This window comes from Callionymus lyra, chromosome 16 (genome assembly GCF_982586985.1).
Source record: "Callionymus lyra chromosome 16, fCalLyr1.hap1.1, whole genome shotgun sequence".
NCBI lineage: Eukaryota > Metazoa > Chordata > Actinopteri > Syngnathiformes > Callionymidae > Callionymus > Callionymus lyra.
Genome location: NC_141833.1, coordinates 24,019,148 through 24,043,444, shown reverse-complemented (window position 1 = coordinate 24,043,444; position 24,297 = coordinate 24,019,148). Strand labels below are relative to the sequence as shown.

The 24,297-nt window shown below is 41.7% G+C and overlaps 2 protein-coding genes across 3 annotated transcripts in view; one reads left to right on the top strand and one right to left on the bottom strand.

Moving 5' to 3' along the window:
• greb1l (GREB1 like retinoic acid receptor coactivator) overlaps positions 1 to 8,883 on the top strand; it is a 34,656-nt gene extending 25,773 nt beyond the window's left edge. Inside the window, exons 23-33 of one of the 2 annotated variants that reach the window (XM_087810406.1) lie at positions 1,600 to 1,705; positions 1,760 to 1,906; positions 2,285 to 2,421; positions 2,763 to 2,924; positions 2,979 to 3,183; positions 4,494 to 4,656; positions 4,720 to 4,935; positions 5,027 to 5,168; positions 6,471 to 6,671; positions 7,248 to 7,386; positions 7,444 to 8,883. In XM_087810406.1, coding sequence (XP_087666532.1) covers positions 1,600 to 1,705; positions 1,760 to 1,906; positions 2,285 to 2,421; positions 2,763 to 2,924; positions 2,979 to 3,183; positions 4,494 to 4,656; positions 4,720 to 4,935; positions 5,027 to 5,168; positions 6,471 to 6,671; positions 7,248 to 7,386; positions 7,444 to 7,607 — 1,782 coding nt within the window. In that variant the 3' untranslated portion in view covers positions 7,608 to 8,883. Of the gene's footprint in view, positions 1 to 1,599; positions 1,907 to 2,284; positions 2,422 to 2,762; positions 2,925 to 2,978; positions 3,184 to 4,493; positions 4,657 to 4,719; positions 4,936 to 5,026; positions 5,169 to 6,470; positions 6,672 to 7,247; positions 7,387 to 7,443 lie in introns of both variants that reach the window. The other variant, XM_087810405.1, reaches the window with a different exon arrangement.
• A 2,945-nt stretch (positions 8,884 to 11,828) lies between these two features.
• On the bottom strand, positions 11,829 to 23,834 carry abhd3 (abhydrolase domain containing 3, phospholipase). Its single transcript, XM_087811096.1, has 9 exons — positions 23,627 to 23,834; positions 22,833 to 22,996; positions 18,774 to 18,956; positions 15,690 to 15,735; positions 14,460 to 14,572; positions 14,224 to 14,397; positions 12,971 to 13,019; positions 12,074 to 12,239; positions 11,829 to 12,017 (listed from the first exon to the last, which is right to left on the bottom strand). Exons 1-9 carry the CDS (start codon positions 23,780 to 23,782, stop codon positions 11,836 to 11,838), a joined length of 1,233 nt encoding a protein of 410 aa, XP_087667222.1. The 5' UTR covers positions 23,783 to 23,834; the 3' UTR covers positions 11,829 to 11,835.
• Between the last annotated feature and the right edge of the window lie 463 nt (positions 23,835 to 24,297).

The window sequence follows — 24,297 nt, the reverse complement described above, 5'->3', positions numbered from 1 at the left end:
ATTGATCATAAAAGGTCCAACTTTATTGTTCATAAGAAGGTCCAACATTATTGATCATAAAAGGTCCAACTTTATTGATCATAAAAGGTTCAACTTTATTGTTAACAAAAGGTTCAACATTATTGATCATAAAAGGTTCAACTTTATTGTTAACAAAAGGTTCAACATTATTGATCATAAAAGGTCCAACATTATTGATCATAAAAGGTTCAACTTTATTGTTAACAAAAGGTTCAACATTATTGATCATAAAAGGTTCAACTTTATTGTTAACAAAAGGTTCAACATTATTGATCATAAAAGGTCCAACATTATTGATCATAAAAGGTTCAACTTTATTGTTAACAAAAGGTTCAACATTATTGATCATAAAAGGTTCAACTTTATTGTTAACAAAAGGTTCAACATTATTGATCATAAAAGGTTCAACTTTATTGTTAACAAAAGGTTCAACATTATTGATCATAAAAGGTCCAACATTATTGATCATAAAAGGTTCAACTTTATTGTTAACAAAAGGTTCAACATTATTGATCATAAAAGGTTCAACTTTATTGTTCATAAGAAGGTTCAACATTATTGATCATAAAAGGTCCAACATTATTGATCATAAAAGGTTCAACATTATTGATCATAAAAGGTTCAACATTATTGATCATAAAAGGTTCAACATTATTGTTCATAAGAAGGTTCAACATTATTGATCATAAAAGGTCCAACATTATTGATCATAAAAGGTTCAACATTATTGATCATAAAAGGTCCAACATTATTGATCATAAAAGGTCCAACATTATTGATCATAAAAGGTTCAACATTATTGATCATAAAAGGTCCAACGTTATTGATCATAAAAGGTCCAACATTATTGATCATAAAAGGTTCAACATTATTGATCATAAAAGGTCCAACATTATTGATCATAAAAGGTCCAACATTATTGATCATAAAAGGTCCAACTTTATTGATCATAAAAGGTCCAACATTATTGATCATAAAAGGTTCAACATTATTGATCATAATAGGTCCAACATTATTGATCATAAAAGGTCCAACATTATTGATCATAAAAGGTCCAACATTATTGATCATAAAAGGTTCAACATTATTGATCATAAAAGGTTCAACATTATTGATCATAAAAGGTCCAACATTATTGATCATAAAAGGTTCAACATTATTGTTAACAAAAGGTTCAACATTATTGATCATAAAAGGTTCAACATTATTGATCATAAAAGGTCCAACATTATTGATCATAAAAGGTTCAACATTATTGATCATAAAAGGTTCAACATTATTGATCATAAAAGGTCCAACATTATTGATCATAAAAGGTTCAACATTATTGATCATAAAAGGTCCAACATTATTGATCATAAAAGGTCCAACATTATTGATCATAAAAGGTCCAACATTATTGATCATAAAAGGTTCAACATTATTGTTAACAAAAGGTTCAACTTTATTGATCATAAAAGGTCCAACATTATTGTTAACAAAAGGTTCAACTTTATTGATCATAAAAGGTCCAACATTATTGATCATAAAAGGTCCAACATTATTGATCATAAAAGGTCCAACATTGATTCTCTCCAGGTGGGTAAGACAGGTGCGTACCTGCAGTTCCTGCGGATCTTGTTCCGGATGTTGATTCGACTGCTGGAGGTCGACGTGTACGACGAGCAGGACGTGGAGGAAGAAGGTAAAGATTCTCGTGGACGTGAACTTCTGGATCTAACGTCACGATGTCCTTCAGAATCCACGGACGTGGCCACGCCCACAAACAACCCGTGGCCCGACATAGAGGAGATCCGCAAGCTGCCCTTTGACCCCTACCCCCGAGACTTCAAGTTCAGGAAGGCCAGTCCCGTGTACACGGACACGACGCCCAGACTCATGAAAGGTCAGTGACTCATCAGTGACCCGTCAGTGACTCATGAGTGACCCGTCAGTGACCCGTCAGTGACTCATGAGTGACCCGTCAGTGACCCGTCAGTGACTCATGAGTGACCCGTCAGTGACCCGTCAGTGACTCATGAGTGACCCGTCAGTGACCCGTCAGTGACTCATGAGTGACCCGTCAGTGACCCGTCAGTGACTCATGAGTGACCCGTCAGTGACCCGTCAGTGACTCATGAGTGACCCGTCAGTGACCCGTCAGTGACTCATGAGTGACCCGTCAGTGACTCGTCAGTGACTCATGAGTGACCCGTCAGTGACTCGTCAGTGACTCGTGAGTGACTCGTCAGTGACTCGTCGTTAACTCTGCTCCTCCCTCCAGACGTCAAACAGGAAGTGACGAACCAAACGTTCCAGCGAGTGACCAAGTCCATTCGATTGAGTCAGTTCGCGGCCCATAATGCATTTCACCACTGTGAGCAGTGTCATAACTACTGTGAGCCTGGACCCGCATCACCGGTGAGAAACTCTTTAACTCTTTAACTCATTAAACTTACATTTAACTCGCTTAACTCACCTTCAACTCGCCCTCAACTCGTTAAACTCACCCTTAACTCGCTTAACTCACCTTCAACTGGTTAAACTCACCTTCAACTCACATTTAACATTTTAAATGATAAAACTTTATTTTTAGTTTTGTTGTTTTAATCATTTTATTATGTTGATTGATTGAATTAATATGTGTGTGTGTGTGTGTGTGTGTGTGTGTGTGTGTGTGTGTGTGTGTGTGTGTATGTGTGTGTGTGTGTGTGTGTGTGTGTGTGTGTGTGTGTGTGTGTGTGTGTGTGTGTGTGTCTCAGCTGGCCGAGTGTTCGCTGCACACCTTCACCTTCTGCTCATCCATGCTGGGCGAGGAGGTCCAGCTCCAGTTCGTCATCCCTAAGACCAAAGAGCAGCACTTCGTGTTCAGCCAGCAGGGGAGTCACCTGGAGAGCCTGCGTCTGCCCCTGGTCTCCCTCAAGGTGGGTCCTCGAGTCCAGCATCACCGGCTCAGACTCACCTCTCTCTGTGTCCAGACCCCGGAGCTGCTCAAGAGCCCCATCTTCACGCCCACCACGGGGCGCCAGGAGCACGGTCTGCTCAACATCTTCCACGCCATGGAGGGCGCTCAGCACCTGCACGTGCTGGTGGTCAAGCACTTCGAGATGAGTCTGTACAGGAAGTACTGGCCCAACCACATCCTGCTGGTGCTGCCCGCCATGTTCAACAACGCTGGTGTCGGTGAGTGTGCTCAGACGCTAGGGGGCGACAAACACCATCTAAACATCTTATTCACAGAAGAAGTCACGTTTGTACAAGAATGTGTTTACAATTACAAATACACACATCAATGTACAATGTACTGATACAACGTTGACAAAAATACAATCTTGATTAAATACAAAATACTGTGTTAATGAAAAACAAAATACTGTGTTAATAAAAAACAAAATACTGTGTTAATAAAAAAAAAAATACTGAGTTAATAAAAACAAAATACTGAGTTAATAAAAAATAAAAACTGTGTTAATAAAAAACTAAATACTGAGTTAATAAAAACTAAATACTGAGTTAATAAAAAACAAAATACTGTGTTAATAAAAAACCAAATACTGTGTTAATAAAAACCAAATACTGTGTTAATAAAAATACAAAATACTGTGTTAATAAAAAACAAAATACTGTGTTAATAAAAACAAAATACTGTGTTAATAAAAAACAAAATACTGTGTAAATAAAAAACTAAATACTGAGTTAATAAAAACTAAATACTGAGTTAATAAAAAACAAAATACTGTGTTAATAAAAAACCAAATACTGTGTTAATAAAAACCAAATACTGTGTTAATAAAAATACAAAATACTGTGTTAATAAAAAACAAAATACTGTGTTAATAAAAACAAAATACTGTGTTAATAAAAAACAAAATACTGTGTAAATAAAAAACTAAATATAAATATACAATCTTGATTAAATACATTGTTTACTAATAAAATAAAACGTCAAAATAAAATACGTCACTGTCGCACTCATGACCTTCACGACTGACTAATGACCTTCACAGTCGAACTCATGACCTTCACGACTGAATCATGGCCTTCACAGTCACACTCATGACCTTCACGGCCGCACTCATGACCTTCACTGTCGCACTTGTGACCTTCACAACCGCACTCATGACCTTCACGGCCGCACTCATGACCTTCACAACTGCACTCGTGACCTTCACAACCGCACTCGTGACCTTCACGGTCTCACTCGTGACCTTCACAACCGCACTCGTGACCTTCACTGTCGCACTCATGACCTTCATTGTCGCACTCATGACCTTCACGGTCACACTCATGACCTTCACGACTGACTCATGACCTTCACTGTCGCACTCGTGACCTTCACGGTCGCACTCGTGACCTTCACGGTCGCACTCGTGACCTTCACTGTCGCACTCGTGACCTTCACGGTCGCACTCATGACCTTCACGGTCACACTCATGACCTTCACGGTCGCACTCATGACCTTCACGACTCAAGCCTCACATGTTGTGTCTCAGGCGCCGCTCGCTTCATGATCAAAGAGCTCTCGTACCACAACCTGGAGCTGGAGAGGAACCGTCTGGAGGAGCAGGGCGTGAAGAGGCAGGACGTCTGGCCGTTCATCGTGATGATGGACGACTCCTGCGTGCTGTGGAACGCTCACGCGCCCGCGGACGCCAGGTGAGCTCGAGGCAGCGGCGCGTCTGAACCACCAGGTGTCGCTCAACACGTGTTCGTCTGCAGCGACTCCTCGGACTCTGGATCCACCAACGTGTCCTTGAAGACGGTGCTGCAGCACATGGAGGCGGCGCCCAAGATCTCGCTCTACGCCATGTGCGGCGCTCGCAAGTGGAGCAGCAGCCGCAGGGTCAACGCGCGACCTTTCAGCCGGGGTCACCTGCACGACCTCGTCCTGCTCAACGTGGACCTGACGCAGAACGTGCAGTACGACCTCAACCGGTGAGAAGAATAACAATGATTGACAGTTTAAACAGTTAAATCAATATTGTGATGACACTGAGTGACTATCCTACACGTGTGTTGCTCACAGGTACAGCTGCGAGGAGGTGGACTTCAACCTGCGCGTCAACAGCAGTGGACTCTTGTTGTGTCGCTTCAACTGCTTCAGTCTCATGAAGAAACACATCCCAGTCGGAGGAAACAAGGACTTCGTGGTGAAGCCGAAGCTGATGGTTCGTCTGCTGCGTCTTCACTCTCTCGTTCGTCTGCTGCGTCTTCACTCTCTCGTTCGTCTGCTGCGTCTTCACTCTCTCGTTCGTCTGCTGCGTCTTCACTCTCTCGTTCGTCTGCTGCGTCTTCACTCTCTCGTTCGTCTGCTGCGTCTTCACTCTCTCGTTCGTCTGCTGCGTCTTCACTCTCTCGTTCGTCTGCTGCGTCTTCACTCTCTCGTTCGTCTGCTGCGTCTTCACTCTCTCGTTCGTCTGCTGCGTCTTCACTCTCTCGTTCGCCTGCTGCGTCTTCACTCTCTCGTTCGTCTGCTGCGTCTTCACTCTCTCGTTCGCCTGCTGCGTCTTCACTCTCTCGTTCGCCTGCTGCGTCTTCACTCTCTCGTTCGTCTGCTGCGTCTTCACTCTCTCGTTCGTCTGCTGCGTCTTCACTCTCTCGTTCGTCTGCTGCGTCTTCACTCTCTCGTTCGTCTGCTGCGTCTTCACTCTCTCGTTCGCCTGCTGCGTCTTCACTCTCTCGTTCGCCTGCTGCGTCTTCACTCTCTCGTTCGTCTGCTGCGTCTTCACTCTCTCGTTCGTCTGCTGCGTCTTCACTCTCTCGTTCGCCTGCTGCGTCTTCACTCTCTCGTTCGTCTGCTGCGTCTTCACTCTCTCGTTCGTCTGCTGCGTCTTCACTCTCTCGTTCGTCTGCTGCGTCTTCACTCTCTCGTTCGTCTGCTGCGTCTTCACTCTCTCGTTCGCCTGCTGCGTCTTCACTCTCTCGTTCGTCTGCTGCGTCTTCACTCTCTCGTTCGTCTGCTGCGTCTTCACTCTCTCGTTCGTCTGCTGCGTCTTCACTCTCTCGTTCGTCTGCTGCGTCTACACTCTCTCGTTCGTCTGCTGCGTCTTCACTCTCTCGTTCGTCTGCTGCGTCTTCACTCTCTTGTTCGTCTGCTGCGTCTTCACTCTCTCGTTCGTCTGCTGCGTCTTCACTCTCTCGTTCGTCTGCTGCGTCTTCACTCTCTCGTTCCTCTGCTGCGTCTACACTCTCTTGTTCGTCTGCTGCGTCTTCACTCTCTCGTTCGTCTGCTGCGTCTTCACTCTCTCGTTCGTCTGCTGCGTCTACACTCTCTCGTTCGTCTGCTGCGTCTTCACTCTCTCGTTCCTCTGCTGCGTCTACACTCTCTCGTTCGTCTGCTGCGTCTTCACTCTCTCGTTCGTCTGCTGCGTCTACACTCTCTCGTTCGTCTGCTGCGTCTGCACTCTCTTGTTCGTCTGCTGCGTCTGCACTCTCTCGTTCGCCCGCTGAAACTTGTCTCTCTCTCGCAGGAGCTGGAGAACCCGGCCTCCATCAGCCCGGCCCAGTACGTCTGCGCCCCCGACAGCGAGCAGACGCTGCTGGACGCTCCGGCTCAGTTCCTGCTGGAGAAGTTCCTCCAGACCTGCAGCCACAGACTCTTCCCTAAAGCCATCCACAACAGAACCAACCCGGTTCTGTCCGTCGACAGCTACCTGGACATCAGCCCAGAGGTACGAGCGGATCCACTCGAAGCAGACAATCGTGTTGATATCGTGACGAATACACTTAAGAAAATATAGATTTAACGACATATCGTGATACTTTAATTCTTGATACTGTATCGATATTTAAACGTTATTAAGTAACATTCTATTTAAATTCAAAGTTATTTCATGGTTTATATTTCAATAGTGTGTTAAAAAGTTTAATTTTACAATTAACACTCAAATATTCACAGCGTTTATTCTTTTGTGTGCTGCAGTTAAACCTGCGGCCACTAGTTGGCGACATTCATCATTTCCTCCATGACAAAGTAACAACAAAACAGATGTTTGGACTCGTTTTAAAACAAAGTTTAAAGTTAACAAAATAAACACTGACAGACACTGGATGTTACACAGGTTACAACCGGTTATTTATTCACTTCTTTGTTTATATAAGTTTACGCTTGATTCGAGAAAGTATTTGCTTGTAAAATAGTGTAAAAGAAACTTGTCGTTACTACAGTGTCTCAACATATCGTATCGTGCGTTCATGAGCTCACTTCCTGCTGCAATGCATCATGGGTCTTCCTGCTGTTCCCTCAGGTGTCTGTTTGCTACATCAACTCTCGCCCACACTCCACCAACCTGGACCACCAGGGCCTGGTGTTCAGCGGCCTGTTGCTCTACCTCTGCGACTCCTTCGTGGTCTCCGGGCTCCTCAAGAAGTTCCGCTTCCTCAAAGGTCAGTGTGTCCTCGAGTCGTGTCGACGACCCCCGCTGACCCCTGTCGCCCCCGCAGGCGCCACGCTCTGCGTCATCTGCCAGGACAGGAGTTCCCTGCGCCAGACCATCGTGAGGCTGGAGCTGGAGGACGAGTGGCAGTTCCGTCTGCGGGACGAGTTCCAGACGGCGAACTGCAGCGAGGACCGGCCGCTCTACTTCCTGACCGGACGCCACGTGTGACCCGCGGACGCCGCGCAGACAATCCATCGGACCAAAAGGGAATCTGGTCCGTGACTCTGGACCGGACCCGGGTCGGTCCCGCACCCTAGCTGGACTCGGCTACTATTCCATGAAAAAACTTTATTGACAAGACTGATGGACGACATGATGGACGACATGATGGACGACATCCGCCGCTCGTCCTCCTGGACGTTTGTTTATCTCAGGGTTATCAACAATGAATGTGTTTCCATGGTGATCGTTGTTCACACACAGTTGCACCTTCGCTGTCAATCACACGTCCTTGACTCTTTAAATGTTGTTGCTCATCTTTTCCAAGTATTACTGTAAATACTTGTAACACTTTTACCGTAAAGCTTTGAATAGATACGGTATTTTTTTTAAATAACAACAATTTCTTGTTTAAAAAATATGAAATATTTCTATTACGGGCTTTACGGTAAAGACGGAGAGCTAAGAAGTTTTATTTGAACAGAAAAGTGACAGAATTTATCATTTATTTTATAGCGTTTAAGCTAGCCTTGACCAGACGCTAATGCTAACACATTTCAACCCAAAACCCTTAAATAGTCTTTGCTTTCTATTACTGGCTTTACGGTAAAGACAAAAATAAGTTTTAATTTAAACTTTATTCGAACAGAAAACCGACAGAATGTATGTTTTTAGATATAGCATCTAAGCTAGCAGCTCATGCTAACACACGTGAAGTCTTCAAATCTTTCTATTACATTCTTTACGGTAAAGACATGAGCAACGGAATCTTTTTTTTTTTCTTCTTTCAAAATGTCTGCGTTACTCGCCAAAGTGCGGCGCTAGCTTGACACGGCGCTAGCTTGACGCGGCGCTAGCTTGACGCGGCGCGTGTGCGGTGAGCGTCCAGCAGGCGGCGCCACACGTGTCATACTTGAATGTTGCACAGGGTCACAGAGAATCTGCCTTAAGCGACGACCAATGAGAAGAAGGAACGCCTGGAGCTTGTTTACATTAATATATTGTCACGTCGTCAAATCTACCTAAATGTGTCGCTTTTTTTCTAAATCCAGATCAATCGTTTATTTATTTGTCGCGCGTTGATGATGTCACGCCGCGACTCGTGATGCTTTTGCACAAGAGAACGATTGACTTGCACTAACGCGGCGAACGCGTCGGTTCGTGAATCTAAACCTTGATATGCAACTGTTGCTCTCACAATCTCGTGGTCGCCATGGTGACGGTTCTACCTCACGTTGTTGCATCTGTGGATCATGTGACTCGTTTGTTGTCGCGTATGAATGTATTAAAGTTACTTCTTCGACCTGAACTCCTGGTTTGTCGTCGTCACGGAAACGTTTAAATCATCAGTCAATCATGTTCGTTTGTTCGTCAAGTTTCACTTTTGTAGATTTTTACCTCGTGTTGGATTTAAAAGACTTTGATTATTGTTATTATTTACTACATTTATTTATTAATCAAACATGTTTTCAACACATTTGTGCGTCAAAACAAGTCAGTTTTGTGTTTAAATTATATTTTAATCGAGTGAAAAGTGCTTTTTTCTCTTTTGAAACAAAATCTTCAAACACATTTTCAAATTTGCAAAGTTTCTTCAGTTTTCGTGAGTTTGAAAAACATTTAACAATTTTTTTGTATGGAGAGTCTGGAGGTCAAAGGTCAGGCAGAGAAGACAGAAACGACCTTGAGCTCAACTCTTTATTAAATATGAAATTATTGACACTGACGTCAACAACGCGTTTCCTGTCGTGATGTCATCAGTGAAGGTGCAGTAAATCAAAGTGCATGCTGGGACGGTGAAGGGGACGTGCGAGGTCAGAGTTCACTTCAGTGCATCAAGGTTTTCTCTTCAAGGTCAGTTTTCGTTTCACAAGGTCGTGTTAGCTAAACTGCTACCTTATCATAGTGATGCTAATGCTAATTGCTAATGCTAATAATGGACATGGTGGTCATGCTAGAGTTTTTTATTAATCTTCTCGGGGTCAAAGTTCATGTCATTAAAGTACTGGTGTCAAAAGTGATCCTTGTTCAAAATACTGCTAATGTAGCTGAGATGCTAACATGAGGCAAATGCTAATATAGCTAAGATGCTAACATGAGGTAATGCTAATGTGGTGGATAGCTAAATTTTGGCTGATGCTAATGTAGAGGAGATGCTAACATGAGGCTAATACTAATGTAGCGGAGATGCAAACATGAGGCTAATGCTTATGTAGCGGAGATGCTAACATGAGGCTAATACTATTGTAGCGTAGATGCTAACATGAGGTTAATGTAGCATAGACGCTAACATGAGGCTAATGTAGCGGAGATGCTAACATGAGGTTAATGTAGCGTAGAAGCTAACATGAGGCTAATGTAGCTGAGATGCTAACATGAGGTTAATGTAGCGTAGACGCTAACATGAGGCTAATGTAGCGTAGATGCTAACATGAGGTTAATGTAGAGTAGACGCTAACATGAGGCTAATGTAGCGTAGATGCTAACATGAGGCTTATGTAGCTGAGATGCTAACATGAGGCTAATGTTGTCATTAAGGGAGAAAGTGCTTTTTCTTCTTCTAAAAAGCGAGTGAAGAGGAAAGTAAATCCCTGAGGGGCTGAAATGCTACTGAGAACCAAGAAGATCCACGTAATAATAATCATTAAATATTAAATACAGACGTGAGATTATCTATAAAAATAATAGGATTTAAATTAGAAAGTAATATGTGAGTTTATCAGTGTCATTAAAATAATTTCAAATAATATTAATATATAATATAAATAATATTTTAATAATAATACTTTTATTATTGGAATATCTTTTGAAGCATTTAATTATGTTTTTGAATAGTTTTGTTCAATATTTCTATATTAAAAGGTTTAATTTATTTAAATCAAATGAATTGAATGAATTAAAGGAATTGAATATTTTCAAAATTATTATTTTTAACAGAGTTTGATGTCATTCTAATAATATATAGTTTCTAAATTCAATATTTTTTTAAATATAGTTTTTTAAATTCAATATAAAAATGACAAAAATAACTACTTTGTTCTACGTCGTCACATGATCGTTCGATCAGCAGCTCTGAGCTCTGTTGGTTCGGTCTGGAGACTCCATTATAACATTTATATATTGATTTAAAATACTATCAATTAAAAAATATTGAATTTAAAAAATTTATCTTTGAATTATTGTATTTAGAAAATCAAACTCTACTTGTAAAAAATATGAAAATATCTCATTCATTAAACTCCATGTTTTAAAAAACGTTTTTAGTTCAGTCAAAAAAAATCTATGCTTAAAAAAACTACATTTCAATCTTTAAAGTGTCAACATTTAGATGTTAAATATTCTAATGACACTGATGTAACATGTGATCATGTAATGTGATCATGTAACACGTGGTCATGTGATCATGTAACCATGTAACATGTGATCATGTAACATGTGATCATGTAACACGTGATCATGTGATCATGTAACCATGTAACATGTGATCATGTAACATGTGATCATGTAACACGTGATCATGTAACATGTGATCATGTAACATGTGATCATGTGATCATGTAATCATGTAACATGTGACCATGTAACACGTTATCATGTGATCATGTAACACGTGATCATGTGATCATGTGATCATGTGATCATGCAACATGTGATCATGTAACATGTGATAATGTAACACATGATCATGTAACATGTGATCATGTAACACGTGATAATGTGATCATGTAACACGTGATCATGTGATCATGTAACACGTGATCATGTAACATGTGATCATGTGAACACGTGATCATGTGATCATGTAACATGTGATCATGTGATCATGTAACATGTGATCATGTGATCATGTGATCATGTAACATGTGATCATGTGATCATGTGATCATGTGATCATGTGATCATGCAACATGTGATCATGTAACATGTGATAATGTAACACATGATCATGTAACATGTGATCATGTAACACGTGATCATGTGATCATGTAACACGTGATCATGTGATCATGTAACACGTGATCATGTAACATGTGATCATGTGAACACGTGATCATGTGATCATGTAATCATGTAACATGTGATCATGTGATCATGTAACATGTGATCATGTGATCATGTGATCATGTAACATGTGATCATGTGATCATGTGATCATGTGATCATGTGATCATGTGATCATGTGATCATGTGATCATGTGATCAAATCAAGGATGGAGGGATGAGGAGGACGGAAGGATCACGACAGGTCCTGGAGTCGACTGCCCTGCTCGATGACGGCCTTGGCGAACTGCTTGAAGACCCGGTCCATGTAGGTGCTGTGTCGAGGCCACACCCCCTCCAGGAACCCGATGTGACCCCCGTGACAGGTGATGAGCAAGGCCAGGTTGGGGTTCTGCTTCACGGCCTCCACAGGGATGGCTGCGGACACGAGAGAGTGAGTGACGGCCGGAGAGGGAGGAAGCCCCGGGTCGCACCGTGAGACGGAGAGAAGACGTCGTCGGCGGCGTTCAGGCACAGCATGGGCACCTGGACGGAGCGCAGGCGGTGCACCGGGCTGGCGTCGCGGTAGTAGTCGTCGTTGCTACGGTAACCGAACATGATGGACGTGAAGCGCTCGTCGAACTCACGGATCGTCTTCGCCTGCAGGGGGCGAGACAGGTGGGTCGAGACAGGTGTGTCGAGACAGGTGGGTCAAGACAGGTGGGTCGAGACAGGTGGGTCGAGACAGGTGGGTCGAGACAGGTGGGTGGAGACAGGTGGGTGGAGACAGGTGTGTCGAGACAGGTGTGTCGAGACAGGTGGGTCGAGACAGGTGGGTGGAGACAGGTGGGTCGAGACAGGTGGGTGGAGACAGGTGGGTCGAGACAGGTGGGTCGAGACAGGTGTGTCGAGACAGGTGGGTCGAGACAGGGGGGTCGAGACAGGTGGGTGGAGACAGGTGGGTCGAGACAGGTGGGTGGAGACAGGTGGGTCGAGACAGGTGGGTGGAGACAGGTGGGTCGAGACAGGTGGGTCGAGACAGGTGTGTCGAGACAGGTGGGTGGAGACAGGTGGGTCGAGACAGGTGGGTGGAGACAGGTGGGTCGAGACAGGTGGGTCGAGACAGGTGTGTCGAGACAGGTGGGTCGAGACAGGGGGGTCGAGACAGGTGGGGCGAGACAGGTGAGTCGAGACAGGTGGGTCGAGACAGGTGGGTGGAGACAGGTGTGTCGAGACAGGTGGGTCGAGACAGGGGGGTCGAGACAGGTGGGTCGAGACAGGTGGGTCGAGACAGGTGAGTCGAGACAGGTGGGTGGAGACAGGTGTGTCGAGACAGGTGTGTAGAGACAGGTGTGTCGTGGGCGGAGCCGAAAGGAAGAAGATCTGCTCACCTTCATCACGTGGTCGATGTCGTAGCTCTGCTCCAGCACCGGCCGGTGTCTGTCGGGGAGTCACCGCGAGTCGTTAACAACACACGTGTTCAAAGGTTTAAAGGAGATGTTCAGGCGACCAGCAGGGGGCGATCATAGAGTCTTTTGGCTCAAGTTGTATATAAACTACTATTAGCATTTTTTAGCTAGCGTTACACAACATGCTAATAGCATATTTATTTGTTTTTTATTTGTTTTTAATGTGCATGTGAACATTAGCTTATGCAAAGCTAATTCATTGCTAATTTATTTGTTTTAAATATTAGCTGAGCTTATTGATATGCCATTTGCTTTCATGCTTAACGCTAAGCTAATTTTCTTGTGAAATTCAATATAGTAACAAGTTAGCCTAACTGCAGCAGGCTAACTTAGATACAGGCTAACTTTGTGGAAGGCTATCTTAGCAGCGGGCTATCTAAGCAACAGGCTATCTTAGCTGCGGGCTAACTTAGTAGCAAGCTAACTTAGCAGCAAGTTAACTTAGCAGCAGGCTTATTTAAGGTTGCTAACTTAGCTTCAGGCTAACTTTGCAGCATTCTAACTTAAGGCGACTTACTTAGCAGCAGGCTAACTTGGGGTGGCTAACTTAGCTTCGGGCTAACTTAGCAGCAGACTAACTTAAGGTGGCTAACTTAGCTTCAGGCTAACTTTGCAGCAGACTAACTTAAGGTGGCTAACTTAGCTTCAGGCTAACTTAGCAGCAGACTAACTTAAGGTGACTCACTTAGCTTCAGGCTAACTTAGCAGCAGACTAACTAACCGTGGCTAACTTAGCAGCAGGCTAACTTGGGGTGGATAACTTAGCTTCAGGCTAACTTAGCAGCAGACCAACTTAAGGTGGCTAAATCAGCGGCAGGCTAACTTAGCTTCAGGATAATTTAGCAGCAGACTAACTAAGCGTGGCTAACTTAGCAGCAGGGTAACTTGGGGTGGATAACTTAGCTTCAGGCTAACTTATCAGCAGACTAACTTAAAGTGGCTAAATCAGCAGCAGGCTAACTAAGCTTCAGGCTAACTTAGCTTCAGGCTCAGTAGGTCTTGGGTTTGTTCAGTTCAATTAAAACTTCATTGTATTTTGACTTTATCAAAGTATGTTGTTGACAGAAACACAAACACTTTAATCCTGATGATTATCTCGGGGTCACATGACATGTCTTTCAAGGTTAAATGACAGTGTGAGGTCATGTGTTTATGGCTTCACCGTGACCTCTGACCTGTGCACGGAGGCCTGCAGGCAGCTGGTGAGGTAGGAGTTGAAGAGGAAGCGATCCAGAGGTTTCTCCAGCGAGGCCGTGCACTCGAACACGTCCCAGCCGGCCGAGAAGACCACGCCCCCCCTCAGGCAGGTCTCGCGACCTTTCCGGCCCAGATAGTTGATCAGCATCATCCTGGAGGGTGAAGAACTTCAGAACCTTCTTCACTCGGATATAAACAAGATCAGACGTCTGACCCGCCCATGGACACGCCGGCCGCCATGACGGGAGCGTCTCTGTACGTCCGCTGCAGATGTTCCAGGACCGTCTCCAGGTCTTCAGTGTTGGCGGCGCAGTAGGTCCTCGGAGTCTGAGATAATGTGACGGAACACGAGTGTGAAAGATTGTTATTTATCTGTCGTCTTCTCTGACCTGATGTTGTTTATTTATAAACAAACAAACCACATTCTCATCGTCAATGGAGCAGCTGTGGAAGAGATGCTAACAACTAGCATCACTAGCATCACTAGCATCACTAGCATCACTAGCATCCCTACCATCCCTACCATCCCTAGCATCCCTAGCATCACTAGCATCCCTAGCATCATTAGCATCCCTAGCATCCCGAGCATCACTAGCATCCCTAGCATCCCTAGCATCACTAGCATCCCTAGCATCCCTAGCATCATTAGCATCTCTAGAATCCCTAGCATCACTAGCATCCCTAGCATCACTAGTATCCCTAGCATCCCTAGCATCATTAGCATCTCTAGAATCCCTAGCATCCCTAGCATCCCTAGCATCCATAGCATCACTAGCATCACTAGTATCCCTAGCATCACTAGCATACCCTTCTTTAATGTCCATGTTGTACTGAAAACATTTACAATTTTGCTAATTGCTAATTGCTAATTCTGATTCTGATTTGCTAGATTTCAGGTTCAACAATTTGTGTCTTTTATCTTGATCCGAGTGTCGCAGGAAACTGGTTCATTGTTGACATTGAAGTGTATTTTAATTCCAGATGGTGTGAGATTGAAATGAAGTGTAAATTATATCTTAAATCAAGTGTCAAATGTGTTTTAAAATAACATTTAGTTCAAGGTTTCTCAGCAGAAACTTGTCCAGAGTTGCTTCGTGTTGCAAGAGTGTGAAGGTTGTTGGCAGGATTTGTGTGCATGGATTGTGTGCATGGATTGTGTGCATGGATTGTGTAAGTGACACAACAAGAGTGTTACTCCGGAACAATGGTTCACTTCACAGCCTCTTTCAATGACTTCTCAAACAAAGTGTTGCCAAAGAAAAGACACGATTGTTCCTGAAGTCTGTGAGGAAAAGCAACATTCTTGAGCCACAAAGATCAGATGAACCTGACGTTACAACAACATTGTGTCGTGATAACAAACGTTCTCTACACTCGACACGACAATAGCGTTTGTGAGACGAAAGTTCTTATCGTAATGAGAGAGAATTGAAAGTTGATTTACCAGCAGAGTTTCCCCGGAGACGCCTCTGTTGTTGAAGACCACACATCTGAAAACCAACTCTTATTAGTTTAGTTAGTTAAAGATGGTCTTGTTTATATTATTTCTTTATTTGTGATGAAATTATTCTTTAAACATCAACTAGTATCAACTCTGGTGTCATTAAACATCAACTAGTATCAACTCTGTTGTCATCAAACATCAACTAGTATCAACTCTGGTGTCATTAAACATCAACTAGTATCAACTCTGGTGTCATTAAACATCAACTAGTATCAACTCTGGTGTCATTAAACATCAACTAGTATCAACTCTGGTGTCATTAAACATCAACTAGTAGCAACTCTGGTGTCATTAAACATCAACTAGTATCAACTCTGGTGTCATTAAACATCAACTAGTAGCAACTCTGGTGTCATTAAATATCAACTAGTATCAACTCTGGTGTCATTAAACATCAACTAGTATCAACTCTGGTGTCATTAAACATCAACTAGTATCAACTCTGGTGTCATTGAACATCAACTAGTATCAACTCTGGTGTCATTAAACATCAACTAGTATCAACTCTGGTGTCATTAAACATCAACTAGTATCAACTCTGGTGTCATTGAACATCAACTAGTATCAACTCTGGTGTCATTGGACATCAACTAGTATCAACCCTGGTGTCATTAAACATCAACTAGTATCAACTCTGGTGTCATTAAACATCAACTAGTATCAACTCTGGTGTCATTAAACATCAACTAGTATCTACTCTGGTGTCATTAAACATCAACTAGTATCAACTCTGGTGTCATTAAACATCAACTAGTATCAACTCTGGTGTCATTAAACATCAACTAGTATCAACTCTGGTGTCATTAAACATCAACTAGTATCAACTCTGGTGTCATTAAACATCAACTAGTATCAACTCTGGTGTCATTAAACATCAACTAGTATCTACTCTGGTGTCATTAAACATCAACTAGTATCAACTCTGGTGTCATTGAACATCAACTAGTATCAACTCTGGTGTCATTGGACATCAACTAGTATCAACCCTGGTGTCATTAAACATCAACTAGTATCAACTCTGGTGTCATTAAACATCAACTAGTATCAACTCTGGTGTCATTAAACATCAACTAGTATCTACTCTGGTGTCATTAAACATCAACTAGTATCAACTCTGGTGTCATTAAACATCAACTAGTATCAACTCTGGTGTCATTAAACATCAACTAGTATAAACTCTGGTGTCATTAAACATCAACTAGTATCAACTCTGGTGTCATTAAACATCAACTAGTATCAACTCTGGTGTCATTAAACATCAACTAGTATCTACTCTGGTGTCATTAAACATCAACTAGTATCAACTCTGGTGTCATTAAACATCAACTAGTATCTACTCTGGTGTCATTAAACATCAACTAGTATCAACTCTGGTGTCATTAAACATCAACTAGTATCAACTCTGGTGTCATTAAACATCAACTAGTATCAACTCTGGTGTCATTAAACATCAACTAGTATCAACTCTGGTATCATTAAACATGTGTACACACTTTAACACACATGCACACTATAACACGTGTTATATACAGTATATGTATATATATATATATATATATATATAAAACATATATATACATATATATATAAATATATGTGTATAAACATGTAAACATGTACACAATGTACAAGTTTAATTTGATATATTTGCTTGAAACTAGTGATGAATATAAAAATAAAATAACAAAGTTGTTAAATAGCAACAATAAAGGTCACAATAACAAATGACCCCAGAGCTGCCCTCGACCCATGACATCCTCAATCTCATGGCGAATCATGAAAGAAAAGAAAGGAAATGCTAATGCTAATGCTAACTGTTACTCATCCATTGAATCAGTTTTTACTGTGGGCTCTAGTGAACACATGGAATTGTTCATGTGTTCATGAGGATGAAGGAGTGCAGAGGAGAAAGAACAGAAAGAAGGAGTGCAGAGGAGAATGAAGAGAAAGGAGTGCAGAAGAGAAAGAACAGAAAGAAGGAGTGCAGAGGAGAATGAAGAGAAAGAAGGAGTGCAGAAGAGAAAGAACAGAAAGAAGGAGTGCAGAGGAGAATGAAGAGAAAGAAGGAGTGCAGAAGAGAAAGAGGAGAAAGAAGAGAAAGAGAAAGAAAGAGGAGTGCAGAGGAGAAAGAAGAGAAAGAAGGAGTGCAGAGAAGAAAGAAGAGAAAGAAGGAGAAAGAGGAGAAAGAAGGAGTGCAGAGGAGAAAGAAGAGAAAGAAGGAGGAAGAGGAGAAATAAGAGAAAGAAGGAGTGCGAGGAGAAAGAAGAGAAAGAATAAAAAGAGGAGAAAGAAGAGAAAGAGGAGAAAGAACAGAAAGAAGGAGTGCAGAGGAGAAAGAACAGAAAGAAGAGAAAGAACAGCAGCTGAGAGGAGAAAGTGCTTCATAATCACTTCTTCGTCTGCTCAGCTGCTAAAGTGTCGACTCAACATCTACTGCAGAGAAAACATTGAAAATAAACAAACACTTGCAGCAGATTTGTTTTAGTTTTTGTATATTTGAACATTATTTAACGACACGATGACCATAAGTTGCTAAAAAGAAAAATGCTAATCCTTGATATTTAAGAAAAAAGTATTAATGCTAATCTATCCATCTATCTATTGCTACATTGTTTAAGCTAAATAATTCAAATGAAATGATGTGTATACATCGGTAAAAATACTTGTTTAGACAATGAATTGCTATTATGCTAAATGGAAAAAGAATTTGAGAATCACTAATGCTAATACGCTAATGCTAATACACTAATGCTAATACGCTAATGCTAATACGCTAATGCTAATACACTAATGCTAATACACTAATGCTAATACACTAATGCTAATACGCTAATGCTAATACACTAATGCTAATACGCTAATGCTAATACGCTAATGCTAATATGCTAATGAAAATATGCTAATGATAAAATGCTAATTTCCTGAAATATTACATAAAAAACTAATGTTTACAATTGAAACACGTTCAATTTTTCTTTACCGCTTGTATTTATAAATACTATAACATTAAAACGGACCGCGCACCTGTAGCCCAGATCCCGGCTCTGCTGGACCATGTGCAGGATGTAGGACTCGCGGCTGGTGCCGGTCAGACCCGGCAGCAGGAGGACGGTGGGTCTGGTGGTCGGGTCGGGGTGAGCGAGGCTGTCGTCGTTGTCGAACCAGTCCAGAGAGATCTGACCCCCATCTTCTGCTGCGATGAGTTCACTGACGAGAAGACCAGTGACGACAAGTTTACTATATATTGTGTAATTATTTATTACATCATCTTATAAGTAGGTGTTTTTGTGTTGATAGTATCACGATACAATGATATGTAATGATAGTGTAGTAACAAGTATATATGTGTAGTATTGTCCAGTACTTGACTCTGGTGTTGTGATAGTGTAGTAACAAGTATATATGTGTAGTATTGTCCAGTACTTGACTCTGGTGTTGTGATAGTGTAGTAACAAGTATATATGTGTAGAATTGTCCAGTACTTGACCCTGGTGTTGTGATAGTGTAGTAACAAGTATATATGTGTAGTATTGTCCAGTACTTGACTCTAGTGTTGTGATAGTGTAGTAACAAGTATATATGTGTAGTATTGTCCAGTACTTGACTCTAGTGTTGTGATAGTGTAGTAACAAGTATATTTGTGTAGTATTGTCCAGTACTTGACTCTGGTGTTGTGATAGTGCAGTAACAAGTATATATGTGTTGTATTGTCTAGTACTTGACTCTGGTGTTGTGATAGTGTAGTAACAAGTATATATGTGTAGTATTGTCCAGTACTTGACCCTGGTGTTGTGATAGTGTAGTAACAAGTATATATGTGTAGTATTGTCCAGTACTTGACTCTGGTGTTGTGATAGTGTAGTAACAAGTATATATGTGTAGTATTGTCGAGTACTTGACTCTGGTGTTGTGATAGTGTAGTAACAAGTATATATGTGTAGTATTGTCGAGTACTTGACTCTGGTGTTGTGATAGTGTAGTAACAAGTATATATGTGTAGTATTGTCCAGTACTTGACTCTAGTGTTGTGATAGTGTAGTAACAAGTATATATGTGTAGTATTGTCCAGTACTTGACTCTAGTGTTGTGATAGTGTAGTAACAAGTATATTTGTGTAGTATTGTCCAGTACTTGACTCTGGTGTTGTGATAGTGCAGTAACAAGTATATATGTGTAGTATTGTCCAGTACTTGACTCTGGTGTTGTGATAGTGTAGTAACAAGTATATATGTGTAGTATTGTCCAGTACTTGACCCTGGTGTTGTGATAGTGTAGTAACAAGTATATATGTGTAGTATTGTCCAGTACTTGACTCTGGTGTTGTGATAGTGTAGTAACAAGTATATATGTGTAGTATTGTCCAGTACTTGACTCTGGTGTTGTGATAGTATAGTAACAAGTATATATGTGTAGTATTGTCCAGTACTTGACTCTAGTGTTGTGATAGTGTAGTAACAAGTATATATGTGTAGTATTGTCCAGTACTTGACTCTAGTGTTGTGATAGTGTAGTAACAAGTATATATGTGTAGTATTGTCCAGTACTTGACTCTGGTGTTGTGATAGTGTAGTACCAAGTATATATGTGTAGTATTGTCCAGTACTTGACTCTGGTGTTGTGATAGTGTAGTAACAAGTATATATGTGTAGTATTGTCCAGTACTTGACTCTAGTGTTGTGATAGTGTAGTAACAAGTATATATGTGTAGTATTGTCCAGTACTTGACTCTAGTGTTGTGATAGTGTAGTAACAAGTATATGTGTGTAGTATTGTCCAGTACTTGACTCTAGTGTTGTGATAGTGTAGTAACAAGTATATTTGTGTAGTATTGTCCAGTACTTGACTCTGGTGTTGTGATAGTGCAGTAACAAGTATATATGTGTAGTATTGTCCAGTACTTGACTCTGGTGTTGTGATATTGTAGTAACAAGTATATATGTGTAGTATTGTCCAGTACTTGACTCTAGTGTTGTGATAGTGTAGTAACAAGTATATATGTGTAGTATTGTCCAGTACTTGACTCTGGTGTTGTGATAGTGTAGTAACAAGTATATATGTGTAGTATTGTCCAGTACTTGACTCTGGTGTTGTGATACTGTAGTAACAAGTATATATGTGTAGTATTGTTCAGTACTTGACTCTGGTGTTGTGATAGTGTAGTAACAAGTATATATGTGTAGTATTGTCCAGTACTTGACTCTAGTGTTGTGATAGTGTAGTAACAAGTATATATGTGTAGTATTGTCCAGTACTTGACTCTGGTGTTGTGATAGTGTAGTAACAAGTATATATGTGTAGTATTGTCCAGTACTTGACTCTGGTGTTGTGATAGTGTAGTAACAAGTATATATGTGTAGTATTGTCCAGTACTTGACTCTGGTGTTGTGATAGTGTAGTAACAAGTATATTGTAAGTATAAGATGTTTATTTGTTTGTTTGTGTTTCTTCAGCGTGAGGAGGATCAGCTCCTCCGTGTCTAAGACCATGGTTCTCAATCAGAGAGAAGGAGACGAGATCCTTCTCACTCAGTCAGATACTTCTCAGGTCTTGTTCACGAGTGAGGGGACGACGAGAGGATCAAGAACGTAATGTTAACACTGGATCTTCCTGAAGCTCCTGAACGCAGCACCAGGAGCTACAGCTGAAGAACATGGATGTTTCCATGAACCTTCTCCGAGGCTCCGGACACACCTGTGCTCGGACACACCTGTGCTCGGACACACCTGTGCTCGGACACACCTGTGCTCGGACACACCTGTGCTCGGACACACCTGTGCTCGGACACACCTGTGCTCGGACACACCTGTGCTCGGACACACCTGTGCTCGGAGACACCTGTGCTCGGACACACCTGTGCTCGGACACACCTGTGCTCGGACACACCTGTCCGCGGACACACCTGTGCTCGGACACACCTGTGCTCGGACACACCTGTGCTCGGACGCCAGCTGCAAAGCGGCGGAGGAAGTGGGCGGAGCCTGCAGCTAATCCTCTGGACACAGACGAGTGGAATTTCACCCGAACATAATCCCACGAACCGGATGGTTTTCAGCGACCTTGAGCTGACCCGGGTCAACTTCCTCATGGCGGGGGAGGAGTAATAACCTGAGCTACTGAGCGCTCAGGTGAAATTTCCCCAGTGCATTATGGGTATATATGATAACGTCCTTGAACGGTCTTGACGTGTGACACAGATTGAAGTGTTAAATAAAACACTAGTGGATTAATTTAACGTTATTGTTTAATCTGAGACATAAACTGTCAATTAAATGAGTTTATTAATCACTAGTTAAACTAAACTAATCCATCAATTTTATTAAATACTGTCTTCATTAATGAACAACACATGATACATTATTAATTCAACCCTCTTTTTAAAAATAAAATATTATAATAAAGTGTGTTTCACTTTTTTTAGTTATTGTGTTTTTTATTTATTAACTGTTTTGCCATTTTTTATAAACTAATGAACATTTTAAAATTGTAATTTTTATATCTCTGTATCATTAACACCTAAAAATATTTTATTTATTTAATTTCTTTGATGAATCAACATCACAAAGTCTGTGTTGTTTTTACAATATTTGAAATAAGGTTTTTTGATTATTGAGTATTGATGGTTTTATTTCATGAATATCCTTCTTTGATCGTCTTAAAAAGGTATTATTGATATTTTTATTCGATTCTGCCATATTTACTGTCGTCTGGTAAATTAATTAAATCTAAAGTAAATCTCCGAGTCAAAACGATGAGTCGACTCAAACACACACGTGTTTGATTGACAAGCTGTCAACTACACTTCCTGATATTCTCAACAAACAACAAGAAAAGAGAGATTTCCACACAGGAATGTGAAGCACACGTCAATAACTGAGAGACAGACGATGAACCTTCACGTCCTTCAACCTTCTTGAGACACGTCTTGATGAAAGAGTGAAGAACGAAGAAGAAAATCATGGATTCAAACCCAAAGATGAAGGTGTGATCGGCTCTGAGACTCACCATCGATCCAAGTATTGATGAGTAATAATCATGATCAGGTCTAGAGGTGTTAGTACCGAGGTGAGGGGTCGGAGGACTTACTTCCTGTACACGACCCCGGGTTTGGCCGTGACAAAGGGTCTCAGCAGGGTCTGAACGCGGCTCTCCCAGCACCAGAAGGTGGGGTAATAGGTCTCGGACACTACTGGACATTGTTCCCTCAGGAACTGGCAGAACTTCTGTCCCCCAGAGATGAGCTGTGGCTTCTGTGAAGGCAAACGTCGTGAATAATAAATATTAACACTTAACAAGTCACACTTAAGGTGGACTTTTGATGCAAAATCTGAAGATTTTCACGTTTTTCTTGTCCTTTGGATTTGTTTATTCCTGAATAAATTCTAAAATGATGCAACACAAACACAGAAAATACACAAAAACAGGTTTAAATTCAGGTGTGATGTAACACAAACTGTCATATCGACGTAATAACACTTGAACACAACACACGTGACGCATTGACGTGAACACACGTGCAGGGATTCGCGTGAAAAAGCGACTAAAAATGATGACAACAGTAACAACTTCCAAGGATGCGTTAAAGGACGTGTCTGCACAACATTAGCATAGCAGGCTAACAACGACAGTTACACAACGATGAACGAAACTAAAGATGATGCTCGTGTTTGTTCCACAGCAGGTCGAGGCTGAGACTCTGTCTCGGGAGGATGCGGAATATTTTTTAGGACGCACTTGAACGCACCACGTGTGCCGGTGAAAAGTGTTTTAGCCTCTTGGCAGAAGCGCATCGGTCCGTGAACGCACCACGAGTCTCATCCCCGCAGGTCTCGAGAATAAAAGGTTTTTAAAGATGATTTCAGGTTAGAAACGAGGCTCACCTTGGCCACCGACAGCAGGTAGTAGCAGGTGTACGCGGCGCTGAAGCCCAGCACCAGAGACAGACCGACCCCCGAACCCAAGAGGCCAACTTTCACCTGGTTCTCCAGGTACTGGGACAGGTCTGGCGAGAGCAGGTTCAGGTCCAGCGAGACCATGGCAAGCCTGGGACCCCCGCACCGGCTCCGAGGAGGACCTGAAGGAGAAGGTTCAAGGGGACGAGAGATCTGCCGCATCCGAGGCTCGACCGGTGGGTGGCGCTGTCGGACCGGCGCTGTGACGTCAGAGGCTCAGCTGGAGCGTTTGCCGGGAAATAAATGAGGATTTGAACGAAACAAAGATGGTTTATTTATTTTATGAAAGAAATAAAATACAATAAAAGGTTAATTACAATCAAACAAAAACAGGTGAGCGAACGTTTAGGTGCTAAAGGACAATGTTTTGTTGAATAAATAAACTATGGTCGACAGTAAAGAACATAAATCTCTATAAATAATGTCATTTATATCGAAAACCCAGCATTTACATTTAACCTCATTATTTATATTATTTAAAAAAAATAGTTAAGATTCAAATGTAAAACATGTATTTCTCCTCAAAATGTCAGCTCTGTTATTGACTGAGCTGGTAAACAATTATTTTATTTCCCTCACTCTAAATCCCAGTTTTAAAA

Coding starts and splice junctions, on each gene's coding strand:
- abhd3 (XM_087811096.1), bottom strand. CDS start 23,782: ATGGTCTCGCTGGACCTGAACCTGCTCTCGCCAGACCTGTCCCAGTAC. Junction 18,957..22,832: donor CCCGGGGTCGTGTACAGGAA/GTAAGTCCTCCG, acceptor TCTTCTCGTCAG/TGAACTCATCGCAGCAGAAG. Junction 14,398..14,459: donor GCCGGCGTGTCCATGGGCGG/GTCAGACGTCTG, acceptor TTCACCCTCCAG/GATGATGCTGATCAACTATC.